Source organism: Salminus brasiliensis, chromosome 7 (assembly GCF_030463535.1).
Source record: "Salminus brasiliensis chromosome 7, fSalBra1.hap2, whole genome shotgun sequence".
NCBI classification, from domain to species: Eukaryota; Metazoa; Chordata; class Actinopteri; order Characiformes; family Bryconidae; genus Salminus; species Salminus brasiliensis.
The window spans coordinates 20,062,186-20,080,129 of NC_132884.1; the positions used below are offsets into that span (position 1 = coordinate 20,062,186).

At 38.7% G+C, this 17,944-nt stretch overlaps 1 protein-coding gene across 1 annotated transcript in view; it reads left to right on the plus strand.

Annotated features, from left to right (window-relative positions):
• Window positions 1-5,196: 5,196 nt before the first annotated feature.
• Window positions 5,197-17,944, plus strand: part of LOC140559464 (uncharacterized) — a 148,005-nt gene continuing 135,257 nt past the window's right edge. The window contains exon 1 of the mRNA XM_072682977.1: window positions 5,197-5,552. Coding sequence (XP_072539078.1) covers window positions 5,486-5,552 — 67 coding nt within the window. The 5' untranslated portion in view covers window positions 5,197-5,485. The remainder of the gene's footprint in view (window positions 5,553-17,944) is intronic.

Genomic DNA, 17,944 nt, shown 5'->3' on the forward strand with positions numbered 1-17,944 from the left:
GATGTCTAGCATGGGCAGCTTTGTTAGCTTGAAAATAAAATGCATGCATGACACTAAAAAAGAAAACCACTTATGCTAGCTGACCTTTCAGAAAGGTCAAGTCTTGTCTTGTTTTGCGGCTTCGCCGTGTCCCTTCGGCTCCGGAACAGATGAACTCTTTGTTTACAATTCTCCAGACAAAGGACAAAGAGGAAGAAAGTAAAAGCTCTCAGCAAGTTTTAAACACACTGCGTTTCATTATCTTATTCAGCAGCTAGATTGCAGTACTGGGTCTCTCTCTTTCGCTTTCTCTCTCTCTCTTTCTCCCTCTCTCTCCTGCTTTCACTCTGTCTTCCACTGCCTCCTTTTTTCCACTAACAGCCATCGCAAAATTGAGGCTGGTATGTAACTGCTAATTTATCCTCTCAATGTATGATATCCTGTCATCTCCTCATTTGTCTCCGAGTGTTTCTAATCTGAGATAATCCCGGTCAAATCCTTTGATTGTGTGTTTGGACGCGATCCATCTCTAAAGAAGCGATTTAATGGGCTCCATGGCACTCTGTGTTAAGTCATTTATCTAGCGAAATGACTGGGGATGCTTGTTTTAATAAGAGTGCTCTTCATGAAAAGTAGGGAGACTCACCATTTAATTAGCCAAAGTGAAGACCTTACTTAACTCTTGATCAAGCATATTCCAGGAGATATGAAGAATTTTCCACACACTCTCTCTCTCGCTCTCTCTCTTTCTGTCTCTTGCTCACTCTCTCCTTCTTTGGAAGAGTTTGCTTGCTATCTTTACTCTAATGAGGTGCACCCCCTGCCAGTTGCAGCACTCAGTTTTTAAAAGCCTCAGAAACTCTGACAGGCCGCTCTTACATCATGGCTGATTATATAAGGGGAGTGGTTTGGGAGCTGCTAGTGGGTTTTTTTTTTTTTAGATCGCAAAGCTGCAGACATTCCACAGATGGCACAGTGGACTGATGGCTCTGTGGTGAAGACAGACGTTCTCTCCATTCTCCATTTTTGTCTGTCATTCGATTGATCCCTATGTTACGTCTTTCATGCGTGACGGCAAAATTAAGGAGAAAAGCAATCACTCTGTCCAGACAAGAAAATGCTAAAAGTGCCTATGATGAAACTGTCATCTCCTGTCATGTGCAAAACACAGTGAAGAATAGTTTCTAAAAAAAAAAAAAAAACAGAACAGGATGTTCTCAACATAGAACTTTGCTCTACATTAGCTTTTTTTCTAAAACTGCAGAAGCTTACCTTTCAACAGTCACTACCTAAACCATGGATGATTCACTGGTTGTCTTCAATAATTGTTCACATATTAACGTCACATTTTATGTCACTTTTAACATAAATAGGCATGTGTGATTTCAAGGTTCAGTTCTTCACTCTTACAGACAAGTTTCATAGCAGTAACCAATCAATTCATAGTAGCAACTGCATTAGAAGAACCTATAAAATTAAATAAATTAGGTCTATTATGTCTTATTGTGAGCCTGCTGGTTTAAAACCATGGAGGACCAGTGGCTTCAACCAGATTTCACTTACAAAGAGGCCTAAAATTAACACTTATACTCTGTTTTTGATTATTTGAATGAATTCCCAGCATCTTCAATTTCTGTTGCTGTATCTGGCTGACATTATATATTATATAACATAAGGCATATTATGTTTTCCTGCTCTTGAGAAACTAGAAGTGGGACTGATATGAAGTAGGAACAGTTCAGCCACCTGTAGAAGGTTTCCAGCATGATATGAATTACCTTAAACATGTAACTCCAAGAAGACACTGCTCCCAGGAAAGTTGAAGAAGAAGCTAATTGGCAGCTCCCCAAACAAGTCTCAGAGTTGTGCTAATTCATGGGAATTTCCAGGCGATTAGTGGGGGGGTTTGCCAATTGGCTGCCCCTTTACATCATCAGATGGCAACACAGGCTGATACAGCCAGGAAGTGTGTCACAGCTTCATTAGGCGGGGGCTTGGAATACAGAGTGCTAATACAGTGCTGGGCTGTATAACTTGCTATTTCTGATTTTAACATAAAGTATCAGCCTGGATGTAACAAACAGAATGCTGATGCTTTTTCCTGGCAGTACTCCACTGAGCATTTGCCAGTAGAAGGGATAATTCCAGGTACTTTACTACCTGACGTTTTACAAAGTGTGATTATTTAGCTTCTGAGGGATGGAAACCTATTGTAATCTTTTATTACATTCCCTTTGTATGCCTTTTGTGTTACAAAACTTTTGTGTACACTTTTGTGTTACAAAAGGCTAATGCAATGTAAAGGCTTTTGACATGTCTTCAAAATGTCAAAAGTGGGTACTGATTTTACTTTGCTTAAAACCTTTTAGAATTATAATTAAAAACAACAAGAACCCACTCAGGCCAGGACAGGAATTTTTAAAGGACACCTAAGTGGAAATGTCCACTTTCAACAGTTTAACCATACTGCCCATACTAAACCTTTTAGGAACTTTGCCTTATCCAAAAATATGGGCTGGGCCACATATTTTGATAAATGGATGCTTACTCACACTACACTTGTACACAATACACTTTTAACAAATCTTTATATTATATTATGTTATATTATATTTAAAAATAATAATAATAAAAAAAACATTAATCATTAAATCATTATGGATTTTTAGAATGTTATTATTTCATTGAAGAACCTTTTAATATTATCACAGAGAACATATGTATTATTTTTGTTATTTCATTTATGAAATTTCTTCTCTAGTAATCAACCTAATTATCTTTGCATTGCTAGAACCACAACATTCGTTGCATTCATATACCTCATATTTCACTGAAATTCTACAAACCTTTATTTCATGTGCTTCTTATGGACTTTGTTGTTTTAAAGCATAGCTATTAATAGTGTCACTGTACAGCATCCCCTTAAGGGAGCCATGCTGCAGTTGAAAAAGGAGGGCCTCATCAAAATAATTCTCGGTTAATGGGTTCCCCCAATAACCTACAGCCAAAATGCTGCAAGGGCAAGACACAATGTCAGATGCAGCACAAATGGGGATTTACCAATGCAAAATATTTATTACAGAGTATTACTTTATCAAATTACTTCACAGAATTTACAGGTTTCACAGGTTTTAATGGTACTTTATAAAAATAGTTTTAACAACAGTAACAGATTCTGAATAATAGACACAAAATAACAAAAAAATAATTCACTGTAATATTCCAAAAATCAAGTGCAAGAGATACTTTTACAGATAAATATCCTGCATGATGTACACTATGTGATTTCCAGTGTAAAAGCTTATTGCACTGTTGCAACTGTCCACATCGCAGTGCTCATCCTACACCTGTCCACCTAAATCAAATTTCAGCTCATGTTTTGGGAGATGCAATCTGCCACATAACCTTGAAATTGGACGAGAGGCGCCATCACTCAAAACGTAATGTTTATCAAGAGGCCCCTGACCATGTGCCACCGTCAAATAGTTTTTGATTTTCGTGAGCCAAATTTCTACGATTTATGTTTTTTTTTTTTTGGTCATACAGTATAAAGCAATAAAAAAGCAAGAAATCAAAATCACTCATCCTTTCAACTGAATGACAAAATAGAAGAATACATTTGTACGGTTCACACTTCACTGTACTGTTCACACACTGCTGGTCAGGTTTGTTTCCTTTACTATTACTGCAATCTGTAGACTTCATGTGGCAACAAGCTGTTTAACTGGGTTTATTCCACTGAAATAAAGGCTTTGAATAAAACAATGCATACAAGAATAAGTGTATTTAGCTGAAATAAGCACTTTTACGTGATATAAAGCAAGTACATGTATACTTAAGGTGAAATCTTCAAAAATATCTTCAGTCCAACACACAATAATATTTTGTCAGGTTTTGCCATTTTGCACTTTCTACTGTTCAACTATATACACTAAATATCATTCAGCAAAGTTTGTGATTATGTATAAGTTATCAGGACAGTGCCACTAAGTACTATAATACTACAAAACTATAATACTAAAACCAAGGGTTCTTAAATAATAACCATTCAACTGAATGGCAACTGAATGCCTAAATGGTTCTTTGCCTGGTATAAAGGTTCTTTCCATACAAAAAATCCTCTTGAAGATGGTAAACATACTCTAGACGTTGGGTCTATAACTACCTGTAAGTATAGATACTAAGTATCTATACCACAGAAATTCACTGTTATTTTGTTTTTGTCAAAAATGCACAAAACCCACATGACTTGCAGTGATAATAAACACATAGATTACTGTGCTAGTGATGCATGTGGATGCATGTAAAAAATATATAATCTAATTGGTTTTTATAAAATCAATTTATTTTGTCCTCCATTCGACTCTCCTTCCATTAACCAACTCTCATAGGTTCATGGTCTTTAAATTCTTATGAACTCCAAACTGCAGACTTTACAGTAGAAGAACAAATCTATTAAACTGTCAATGGAAGCCAAGGTAAAGTTTGCCAACTTTACAGCTTTACAACTCCAAATCGCTAACTTTACAGTAGAAGAACAAATCTATTAAACTGTCAATGGAAGTCAAGGTAAAATTTGCCAACTTTACAGCTTTACAACTCCAAATCGCTGACTTTACAGTAGAAGAACAAACCTATTAAACTGTCAGTGGAAGTCAATGTAAAATGGTTTTATTCCAAGTGATTTTAAAGCATTTAGAGTAAAAAAACAGTGACAGTTAATTTAAATACACAGTTTGTAATGATAATAGTTAAGACAAGCCTGCATAAGGACACCTTACCACTTACACTTACTTATAAATTAGCACTTTCATTAGGGACAAATCTGGCCCACAATCAGTGCCATTGTCTTGTAGCGTGGCCCAGCCTTGTTGAGATCAGGTTGACAAGTGCTGGAGTATTCCTTTAAAACCAGCAGAACCCCACAGGATTTTACCTAATGATCTGAAAATAGGGATAAAGAAATGAAACAGCTGTTTACTGTCATCACATCACAGTGCTCCTACATGCCTAACGTTTACTTACTAGATGATGATGATGATGATAAGCCCCATCTGTCTGGTTCCAGCTGACTGGCCCAGGCAAGCAGATAATGTTTTGTACTTGTGGTTGCTGATGTCACTTCCTGTTTGGGGCCAGCCCTTCAAGAACAAGAAGACTTCTGATTGGCTCCCTGTTTGCCTATTTCCTAAGTAAACAAAACAGTAAGGCAGAGCTGCTGGGCAAGTTTGGGCCCTGTGTGTGTGTGTGTGTCCGTTTGTCTGTGTGGCAGTCTGCTTGTCTGTTGCACAGTTGAGCTGCGCTAGAGAAACAGATGTTAAAGGGTGAAACAACATCCTGTGTGAGTGTGTGCTGATGTGTGAGAACTGCTCCACAGAGCGTCTGCCCGGAGCAGAGTAGGGAAATTCGGGACAGGAAGTGGAAAAGTGAAAGCGCTTGTGAGGCATTTAAAAGTTTCTGAGAGGAGTTTCACACACAGACAACAACATCTTCACATCTCGGAAGAATGGACAGTGGCTATGAGATCCTTTCCAACAGTGGCTATGCAGACACATGCAAAGTTACCATGACAGGTACGTCACCACTGGGAGCTGTCATCACAGTTTGCTTCTCATATTTGCTTATTTACATGTATGCTGTGTACATGGTTGTGAGGATACTGTGTATCTGTATAGAGGACAGACATGACATCAGAGGTTCAGTGGAGGTTTTGGATCACTGATCCAGTGCAGTAGAAATGTGCTGTGGTGCAACGTAAAAAGCCCTTGTTTTATTTTAACCCTTGCATTACGTTTTGGGTCCCATTGCCACCTAAGTGTCTTTACTATACATGTTCTTAAATGACTTACCATTGGTTTACCAACTGCATATTTATTGAATATCTATATAGAACATTATACAGATACTGTTTTGGGAGACTCCAGCTACTATACATAATGCATAAAATACAATGTACTTATATGCTTTCCCATATGGAAATCACATACATAGCCATATATGCACATATTTAATAAATAACTGTGCATGTTAATTTAAAAAAATCACCGCTGTCCAATGAAAACTGTGCATTTTTGCCTGTGTTTAGTTTCTCCATTGTGTTAACCCTGTAGCTGCTCTGTGCACTGTGTAAATAATTCTTGATGAATGGACCAATAGAAATGCTCTTGGACATTCAAACTTTGTTTGCAAGTTTTTGCTGTCTCCTGTAAAGTCACATTTTTGGAGATACATGTTTTTCGTTGGACAGTGGCAACATATTGTATACATATATTATGCTGGACATGTGCATAGTATATGGATCATCCACATATTTTTTCATTGGTAGGGTAAACACATATATTAATATATGTAGTAAACAAATGTCGGTTATAGTATGTATATCATCTCCGTCACATCCAACTACCTCATATCCAAAACTGCAACTTTACAGAAGAAGGAAAAAGCCTGCCTTAACCTTTAATGGAAGACAATATGGAGCATTTCTATTTGCCCATTCATCGTGAAATTTTGGCACAACTACACAGCGACTTTAGGCCACTCAGAGCTTCTCTTAGTGCTAAATTCTCGTAGCAGTCAGACTTTGTGTGTTATTGCGAGCCATCCACATTTGTCTGCCCTGATACAGCTACAAGCCTGCAGAGGAGGTGTGGCTATTTTTGTACACACACAGTCTAATCACTAGGATAATGGGTGAATAATGGGCTCTTTCTGCACACACATCACATTCCAGTCCTTTCACAGCACAAAGCACACAAGCTCTAAAAACATCACATATGACATTCTTCTGATCTATGTATAACACGTACATGATCATTTATCCAAGGTTTAGATTACTTCTTGCTTCGTCCTGCTTTTGCCTGGGCTCTTTGTGTGCTTGCTAACCTCCAAAGCCAATTTCACTTTGCTGAATGTGTGGGGTTAAACGCATTTATGAAGTCAGAAACTTTAATACTTTCCCACAGAACTTGGTTTGAATAAGGTTTTTAGTCTCAGCTGCATCAGGCATTACTGTATATTCAAATTGTTCTCATTAACAGAAGCTCATATAGCTTAGAATGACAGCTTTGGAAGTGAGAAATTAAAATAAAAATGAATTTCAGTGTGAATATAATTAATGAATATTGATTGAAGCTATGAGCTTAGCATAATTGCATTTGCCTATCTGGGCCTACTTTCACATAGCCACTGAAAACATATCAATTGCAAATCAAATCAATTCTGTAATTATTATCATGGCTGCTAAACATAGTAATGAAAGTAATAATTAAGAGAAACATCCAAGGCAGACGGAGACTCGTATAAGGGGAAAATAATTGCCTATGCATTCATGAGCTTCATCCTGATGGATTGAATTTCATGTTCTCTGCTGTTCTCCGAGTCTCCATTATGCTCTCGTAATCAAAGATTATAGCAAATGGTGTTCTTTCACTGTTAAGTAGACAGGATGCAACTAATCGGATGGAATGGGAACTGTTATTCCCTTCATTTTACTACTCAAATATGACTAACTATTAGATAGGAAAAGAAAACTCTGGCTTCATTGGAAAGGTTTCTTCACTATGGCATTTTAATCACGATGACTAGGCAATCCAGGCCAACCTCTTTCTAGTCATTGTTTTTTACCTGTATGTTGTTTTAATGATCACATTAAAAGTGTGCTGTGTTTTTTTTTTTTAGATGTGTTTGTTCTTAGTCGGCCAAGCTAACTTCTTCCATTGGCCACCAAAAGCATATGGCATATCTTCAATTTCAGTTAACCAAGAAAAAAGCTGACTCAGTCAACTGGCTTCATCTCTTTAGCTAGTTAATCGCATATCACATCAACAGGATACTGAGAGGACCCAGAGAGGACAGCAACACTATCCTGTAAGATTCAGAAATATTAAAAAATAATTATTACTATGCCCTTGTTACAATGCTAAAAACAAAGCTATGCTATGGTGCGCTACGTTATGCTATGTTACCCTGGCTCCTGTGGCTGGGCTGTCGTGTTCATGTAAACCAGTCAGTAAAGCAGAGATTGTCCTCTATAAAAAGGTTACACAGTCGGCTTCATTCTGAGGCAAAGTTGTACATAGGCTGGTGAAACTGCATCTGAGCATTTTTATCCCAAACAAAGACCATACTTACTATTTATTTGTCCAGGAGCAACTTAAAATAGTCAAGAAATGCATTATATAGCACCTTTAACATGGTCATGGCGTGCTAGGCCAGACACAGAGGGACGAACACTCGCAGAGATGGAGTCAAAGCAAGCAGATTTATTAACACAAGGGGATAAACAAAAAGGGGCAAGTGCGGCAAAAAGCAGCAAACCATGAAAAACAGTGATCAAAAAAACAGAACATGGCAAACAAAAGGGCGAACCAAAAACGAACCTGGGACTGGGGGTTGAGCTGGGGGACCAGCTACTGAGCAAGAACGGCTAGGCCGACCAAACCTGGAACCGCAGAGCGCTGCCTTGAGCGTGGGTCGCCTAGCTGAGACGTGGGTTGCCAGTAACTCCTGGCCATGAGCGAACGAGCCTCGCTGATGACTTGATTGATAGGGTGACCTGCGCCTGAATGTGAACTCTGAGCAGAAGCTGGCTTCCACACACTTCTACAGTAAAGGGAACCTCTCGTGAAACCTCAAGGTCCCAAACGATACAATTCTTGGCAACGAATGGCGGTGTTAAATCCCCCCCAATCCCAGGTGTAATTCATGAACCAAATCAACCTGACTTGCCACATGAACCAAACATGAACACAAATGAGGAGCAAGTCTTTATTTGGGCCTGTGGGCAGTGGCTCGGAATCGCCCCGGGGGAGGGCTCACAAACAAGGTAGTTTTAATCTATTGTTTTCCAAATCTCAGTCGCACTACCAATCTGTGAGTTAAGTTTTCCCTAGTAGCAACTAACTAACAAATGCAGATAGAGCACCGCAAGCTGAACACTGTCACCCTAACATGATAGTTCAGAAACGATCAATAAACAAACATGCTGTCATGAAAACACATGGAATCAGAAGCTGTAACATTTGTGTGCACTTGAACTAAACACTTGCATATTAACAGCTGTTGTCTGGGTGTTTTTTTCTATTTAATTTCATCATAACAACCGAATATGAATGTGCCTGTTTCTGGCCCATGACACAACCAGAGCATCGGCCGAGAAGCTTTTGCCTCTGTTGAGTCTCACTGAACTGTGAAGTTGTGGATGTAAGCTTCATGAATAGAGCTGAAGGCAATAGTCCACCACTGGTGATTTTGCTGATTGGTCAAATGTTATTTTATGGGACACTCTGAATTTGGATCAATACCTTTATACTGTTGTCTTTTTGGAATATCGGTATATGGCGCTTGGACATGAAGCACACAGTTAGTGGAAGCCTGGACTAAATTGGACAGGAACCATATAAACCAATTAATGTAGTGCTTGCTCACCAGGATTGGAGCTACTATTAGGGCAAGGGGACCTGTAACCTGTAAGTATTAAGGAAGTAATGCTACATGGAACTGACCTTTTGTCCTGGCTGCGTATTTAAACTTGCAAAGGAAACATGCTTATTTACTAGAGACATCTTTAAAGAGCAGCGTGTCCTGAAGCTTTTGATGAGCAGCGCACCCCTTAACTGGGGACCATATTCTGTTCTTAGATCTGAAATATCTAATTGAAAGTTCACTCTGCCTCTGAAACCCACAGATCTTTCCAATTGACCTAGTCCTTGGCGTTTGGATGCCTATTGTGCTCTGTACAATCTCGATTCATTACAGTACATCTCTGAAAATGGAAACAAATTAACAAAATTGGCCCTATGCTGAGGCCACGAGCCAAGTACGGTTAAAGTGAATTTATGCCTCCCTTGCAAATTGAAAGAGCACTAATGTTTGCTAATGGATCGACCCCCAGAGTCTTTTGCCATGGTGTGAACAAACTGAATCAAAGCGCCTCGCTCTGCTGCCACAGATAAGAGCGACTGGAAGGAGGCTGCTGCGTAAAAACAGCCGACACGCCACTTTAAAGGTGTAACGGGACTTTCTCTTTTTTTTTTCTCTCCCTTGGCCTCTACCAGATGTTCGCAACAAGGGACGTTTTTGACAGAGATGCCACATTCTAAGAGACAAGATAGATGAGGCCATATGGCAGAGTCCCAAACCCATATTTGGACGCTTCTGTCGGCCATGACACAATCTTCTTCCCTTTTTTTCTACATCTACTCCTTTTTTCTACCCCTGTTTTTTTACCTCCTGTTTTGGCCAGATGGCTGTCACACAGGTCATCCCTCACCCAGACCGGCCTAATTCACCATTATTCTTCCTCTAATGGGATCATTAACAACATCACTGATAATTGAATTTAAAGTCCTCCCCGATCGGGCTGCTTTGGTAGCTTTAGTGGTGAATCGGCCACTTCCCCATTGATTCCAGGCCCAGCTCGTCGTTCCACTGTTCCTTCTTTTAACTCTCATTCTCAGCAGTGACGTCAGCCAGGCATGTAGTGCCACTGTTGCCAAACTATGGTTATTTTCTCATTGCTGACTCTTTAAATGACTGTTTGTGATATAAAAATAAATAAATGAATTTAATTCAGTTCAATTAAATTTTATTTAAACAACGCTTTTTACAACAAATGTTGTCACAAAGCAGCTTTACAGAGATCCGGGTCCAAGCCTCTTTTGAGCAAGCTAGTGGCAACAGTGGCAAGGAAAAACTTAAAGGGGGAATCCGTCCTCCTCAGTTTTAAAATAAATGAAAAGAAAAAAAATATATGATTGTAATTGTTATTATTGTTATTATTATTATTATTATTATATTTATATTTTTAAAAAATTATAATAATAATTAGTACCCAAAAAACAAGAAAAACAATGAGGTAATGAAGTCCACTAAATGTCAACTGAAGTTGTATGACTTTAAAATGGGGAAAGTGTTAAATTCCTGTAGGAGACTGTTCCAAAGTTCTAGGCCTGCCATACTGAATGCACACCAGCAGTATGCTGTTGAGAGGGTAGATAAATGAGCAGATCATTTTAGACTTATATAGTATATAGTTTAACAGACTGAATTGGCTATCTCCTCTTCTCACAGCAGTACAATTACTGAACAAGAGACAGTGAGACAGTGAGAACTAGCCAGGCTTACGTACAGCCTCCACACAGCAGGGTTAGATTTAATTCTAAAGGTGATAACCAAGCCTAAGTCTTAACACGTCTCCTCCAATACATGCAAAGTCAGCCACCACTTCTTTTCAAACTTCTGCCGATGCGGCATTGCCAGGCAGCCGACATGCTCTGAGAACAGTGCCGGGACCCCACCTCCACCACACCAGCTAATGGAGGCCTGTGCCGGCCAACATCGCCTAAGAGTGATGAGAAAGCGCCATCTACCATATCTGGCTGTTTGTGCTCTCTCAGACTCCGGCCGCCGATGGCAAAGCAGCGTGGCTCTGGATTCAAATTCGCGACCCCCAAACCATCTAGTGTACTAGACCGCTGAGCCACCTGGAGCATCGTTTGTTTGTTTTTAATGCACTAATGAATCAACAGGGCACCAAAGATGTCACATAAATGAAAACTGAACTACATGGTTTGTGCCCTTGCCTATGAATTATGTTTATATTTGCAACAATAAAATACTTTTAACCTATTTATCAAAAACCTAATGTGTCAGGTTGTGTCTTACTGTTTCTAAATGTAGCCAATGTAAAAATTTTTGATACATCTAATTTGATCCCAGGTTCTTGTGTAGTTTTTTTTATTTTTTTTGAGAGTCTGATGTTTATTTTTGTCAGGGACCAATAATCGCGAGAGATAAACTTCAGACTAAATCACAAAATACACAATTTTGGGTTGTTTTTTGTCATGTTTAGAAGACTTGGTATGTCAGACAAGATTTAACACGAGTCCAATTAAAATGATGTCTGTCCCTAAATGGGAAAAAAAATGGAGTTTTGTAGGTGTGTATAAAGAGCGAGACAAATAATGCTTCCTGACAGGTTTCCTGCTGGGTGGTCTAATGATTATTCTGCTAGAAGAAGAAGTAAAGTTATCTCCCTCTCTCTCTCTCTCTCTCTCTCTCTCTCTCTCTCTCTCTATCTCTCTCTCTCTCTCTGTGTCCTGAAGATGTGCATTGTTTATTTCCTTTCTGCTTTTGTGAGGCCTTGTCTATTTACTTAAAAGAATGACTGATACACTTGAAAGAGATGCTATTTTCAACATGAATATCGTAATTCTGACAGAATGCATATTGACTCTTACAGTGGTGCGCCAAGTGTGCCTGAGAGAATATCAAAATGGCGTGTTTGGAGCTGACAGCCTCTCTTTTCTCCTTCTGTCTGGGTGTGATAGGTACAGAGTAACTGGGCTGACATCTACGAGGAAGTTTTGTTATCTGTCAGAAGGTGTTTGGAGAGTGACTCCATGCAGTTAGTTCATTGCTAACCTTGTATTAGGAGGGCTACATACTCGGAGACTGAGAGAGCTGACAGTTAATTATGGAAAAGGCATGGATCGCTGTAGACGTGTAGATGTGTGTGTGTATATATACGTTTGTATGTGTGTGTGTGTGTGTGTGTGTGTGTGTGTGTGTGTGTGTGTCAGCTGTGCTGCAATTCACTTACAACTTGACAATTTTTTTTCAGCCTTATTCCATTGTTTTTTGCAAGCTGCTGAGATGAGTCTATTTTGCTGTGTGTGAGAAAGGCCCTGAGGGCTTGCCATAATGATGGTAATAAAAGCATGCATCCTGAAGTAGAGAGAGAGAGAGAGAGAGAGGGGGGGGGAGAGAAGTATTGTTTGGGGGGAAAAGAAATAATTGGTGGAGGTGACCTTGCTGACATTTTTATGACTGCGTTACCATTGGTTTTGCTCTTATTTAACCTCAGCTGTTATCCCACCTCTACCTCTGGGCTGGGGAGCACTGTGGTAGCCTAAATCATTTTAGCTGTCTGCTACAGTCTGATGAGGCTTCACCACACACACCTACTTTGACAGGAAGGGCCATTTGACTGACATGCAAAATGACCAATCAAAAGCTTTTATCAACAGGGCGCTACAACGAAAACTGACCCCAGTGAAACCAAGTGGTGTGCAGTTTGTAAGATATCTTGTTTACTTGCCACGAAATAGTTCAAAGAAAACTGTTAAGAAAACTTTTGAAGAAAGGGATGCCATGTATTTTAATTTAGTTGCTACCTGAGCTCTGTAAGGTTCACTGTTATCACGGTAATTAGATCAGATAGCTGCATGCCACTGGTGACTCAGCTCAATCAGAAGTTTGCTTCCCAACAGAGACTTTTCAACTCTGGCAGAGTTGACTGGGGGCAGTGGTGGCTCAGCAGTTAGAGCTCCAGGCTAGGGATGACAGGGTTATGGGTTCGATACCCGGGCTCTGCAAGCTGCCACTGTAGGGCCCTTGAGCAAGGCCCATCACTCTGTCTACTCCGTTTGTGTCCGACCATGAATATAGTTATCTTAACTTGTGTTTCATTAAACTAGAGAGAGAATAAAAGAAAATATTGGGTCTGGTAAATAAAAATAAAATACAAAAACACAGAGAAATTAAGGTTAAATTGGTATCAAATAACAAAGTAAAACAAATGTTTCTTTTATTATTATTAGTGTTATTTATTTATTTATTTACTTACTTACTTATTAATTTTAAATATGTTTTTATTAGTATATGTATATGTACATGTATTTAACAGGGTTATGTTGAAAAAGAACAGCAATATTGTTCACCAGGACAAATTCCAAAGAGTTCAGATTAGAGAACAAGCAAGGTAAACAGAAGGAAAAAAAAAGAACAAAATCAGTATGCTTAAAAGTAAATAAAGTAAATTAATAAATAAACAAACTTATAAATAGAGTAAAGAGAGTAAAGTCACTGAAAGGAAAAGAAAAATCAATAGATAATTTATGTGAACTTTTCCCAAATATGTCCATAAAGGTGATTTTTGATCATACATTATTTTTTCTAAAAGTAATGCTTTTGCTACTTGTGTACGCCGCGTCTAAACTGCATATGTATGCATATGTATTAAGACTGTATTTAAAGCATTGACAATGTCAGCATTTAAAGAATCAGGTTCTGAATTCAACAGATAAATACTGGGCAACATTTCAAAATCTGAGTCAAATACCTTTTGTTTAACTGTGTGGACCCCAAAACATGTGCATTACAGAGCCAACATTGACCTTGCATTTACCCTGTAAATAAACAAATGTTCCATTTTGAATCTCACTCCTAGCACCTTCAGTCCCAGAGTTGCCCACTGTGTTGTAGAGAGATTGTGAAGATATTGCTCTTCATAAGGAATTCCTGGGAATTGAATGTGATTTATACCAATAACTAGTAAATATTTTACACATATAATTATGTATGTTACACATATAAAATGCATTGTACAGAAGACAAGGTAGAAGATCTTCACTAATGTAGAAGGTACACTTCACTAATGTAGAAGGTACACGCGCTGTAAAGCCTTTCTGCCACTTTCCTTTGGACAAGTCATTACTTTACATTACATTACCATTATATGTTGAATAGGAAACCAGCTCCAGCTCTACCAGAAAATGACATAGGCCTTCTGGACTCTTTCTGAAATGGGATTACAATTTTATAGCTTCTCAGGTATATCTTTGGATATATATATATATATATATATATATATATATATATATATATATATATATATATATATATATATATATATATGTATATATATATAGATAGATAGATAGATAGATAACCTCCATCTATCTCCAACCTCCAACACAGATAATCAGCATGGACATGGTTGTAGTGACACTCTATTCTACAAAAAAAAAAAAAAAAAAAAAAAAAATTGTCAAAAGAGCGCCACCGGTAGATGTAATGTGATTTAAACAAAACAGCTTTGTGCAACTATTACAAATTTCTTGAGGGACACTTTTAGTCATATTTTATGAAATTTCCTGTGGCTACACGGTTGGCTTTCCTGCAAGGATGGGAGCCACCTTTCGATTTTCCATGTGTGGAGCAATGTTGTTGCTCAATTTGACTCAGCTGAAAAGAATGGAAATGCCTGGTACTGGTACATTACATGTGCGAGTGCAAATCAAGCCCCTAAATTAGCAGATCAAGTTGACTGTAAATGGAATTTAAATATCCGACCAAAACTAGTATTTAAATGGTCTCATTTATCAGTCAGTCTGTTTTCTGCCAACGTTTTTTGTACACTTGCGCTGTAAAGCCTTTCTGACACTTTCATTTGGACAAGTCATTGTTTGAGACAATCAGCTAGCAGTAAAGTTCAGACCATATATATATATATATATATATATATATATATATATTTTTTTTTTTTTTTTTTTTTTTTTTTTTTTTGTGCACTCGAACCATAAACTCATTCTGTGCGCCTTTACATGTCTTCGCAGAAGTACGACTCAGCCCTTAGGAGTACAGGTGGAAGTCTCAGAAATAAAGAGAGCCGTAATGGCAGAGACAGTGCGAGTCACATCGAAAAGAGCTGCACTATGAGAACAACCAGTGGAGGCGTTTGGAGACTGGCATTACACACACACACACACACACACACACACACACACACACACACACACACACACCAATCCGAAACCACTGCTGAGGTGCCAGCAATTGGGACAGTGTCTGTCCCAACTAGCTCACACACTCCCACACACACTGACAACCCTCCACCAGCCTGCCCGGAGTGAATCATTAGTATACATTTGTTCCAGCATTTTTTTGAAGAAAAAAAAAGTCCAAAGAACAGTGCAGAGCAGGAGTGTCGAAAGCTTTTCTAGAACAGCTCGCATTCTGTCAGGCGCACATGAGTGCCAGCGGTGCTGCTTCTCTTTTTTCTTTCTTTCTTTTTTTGTTTAGTTTAGTGGCAAAGCACCAGTCCTATTATCGCACTGATTCAATTGCAGTTTGACAGAATTAGGCTCAAAGGATGCATTGTGATCGTTCTAGATCATGTTTCAAGGCCGTGCAGACATCTAATGAGACCTGGCCGGCAGTGTTTGCCTGGTCAGTAACAATAAGTGCTTACAAAGGCTCTGCTGGATTTCAATCACAGCCTGTACAGCTAATTAAATTTCTTTTATAGCTGGGGAACGGCTATCCGCGCTACCTGAGGACATGGAGCTCATTGAGTGAAGAGCTGAAGGAGACAGCAGGTCCTGAACCAGCAGTTTTTCTATGTTTGAGACGACAGGTAGCCCCTATATCTTCCTAAAGGGAGGAAAAAAAAAAAAAAACGAAGAAAGCGCTCCAGGCTCTAGGCTGGGGTTGGGCTTCAGAGGCCTTGTGTTGGGCTAATAAACAGAACGGGAAGGCTGGAATAATAGCAAGTTCAATCAAAGACTCGATCAGTACATTAAAAAGAAAGAAGGAATGGCTCCTTGGGCGAGAACGTTGCTCCAGGCCAGGTGATGGCAGTTCGTTCTCTCACTCTCTCATACCTTTTATGTCCATTCGATGCCAGACAGGTTGTATAAGAGTTACAGCTGAGGGCGACTGTTTGAGGAACGTGCTCCAAGGCAACGGTTAGACTTTCTGAACAAATTCTGGTGTCTGTTCTTATGCCAGTGCTGAGCTGGGTCAAGCTGGATTGTGTAGGAGTTATCTCATGGTCTCTTAGATCCTCATTTGATGTAATTTAAAATGCTGACAGTGTACAAGTGCCAAAACACACACACACACACACACACACCCCTACAGAGAAAGAGAGAGTGAGAGAGAGAGAGGAAGAGAGAGAGAGATCAGAGAGTTTAAACATTGCACATATTAGCAAGGAATGTTTTTAATCTGATAAAGTTGTTTTCAAATCCAGCCGTGCAATAAAAACAAAAGAGCACTTTATCTCAGAACAGATGAAGTGAACAGTGGTTTGGTGTGAATTTAATGCGTGAATTCAAATTTCTGCTCTGTATTGCTATTTCTACTTTATTTACTACAGCTGCCATCAGCACTGTTAGTAGTTTCTGCTAACTTGTACCAGACATGATCACTGAAAGAGTCCACACTCCTCCCTTCCATCTCACACCATGCATCCAAACCCAAACTCTCCCTCTAACGGTCAGACACGTATGGACCATTCTAGAATTGCAGGTAGATTACAAGTTTGGAAAGTTTTTACTCATCAGTCAACTTTTTAGACCAATAAAAGATTTGACAGTACCAGTCTGGGGCTTTACTCCATGTGCTAACCTAAAAAAAAAAGATTCCACATGAAACGTCTAATAGTGAATTATTGGGCTTTTAACATATTATTGTTTATTATATTATTCAATGAGGGATTCGCTCAGTATCACAATAACAAATCAAATTACAATATAATTAATATACAGTTGGTAAATCCTTAACATTTTATACAAATTAATGAGACACGTGCACCATATCTCACTGCCTTCCACATGTTTCCCACCAGAGGAAGTGACATCACTGAGTGCAGGTCACATGCTTATTATTAAAACTGTTAAAACTGGGGTAACAGAGTTGACCAGAACACTATAACAGACATAAAACATATTTATAATGACTGAAGATTCATGTTTAATATTAAAGGTGCTACAACTGGTTCTTTGAGTGATGCCATAGAAGAGCCACTTTTGTTTCCATAAAAAAACATGTTTATCATAAAGATAAACCTTTAAAAGTCCTAAAAAACTTTCTCTTGATGTAAATGTTCTTTATCAATTTAAAGATCGCATCTCCGTTACAAACATGGTTCTCGCTGGAACCAAAAGTGGCTCTTCTATGGCAGCACTCAAAGGACCATTTGTAGCACCTTTTAGAGTGTAGATATAGCCAATGCCACTGATTTTATAACTGTCAATAGAGTTAGCACATAAAAGGAAAATTTGACAGGCAATAATGTGTGTGCTGGGAGTCTAAATATGTAGTCTACAATATACATCAATCATTATTAATAGGGAATATTTATTAGCATTATTATTAAAAACTGATTCATATATTCAAA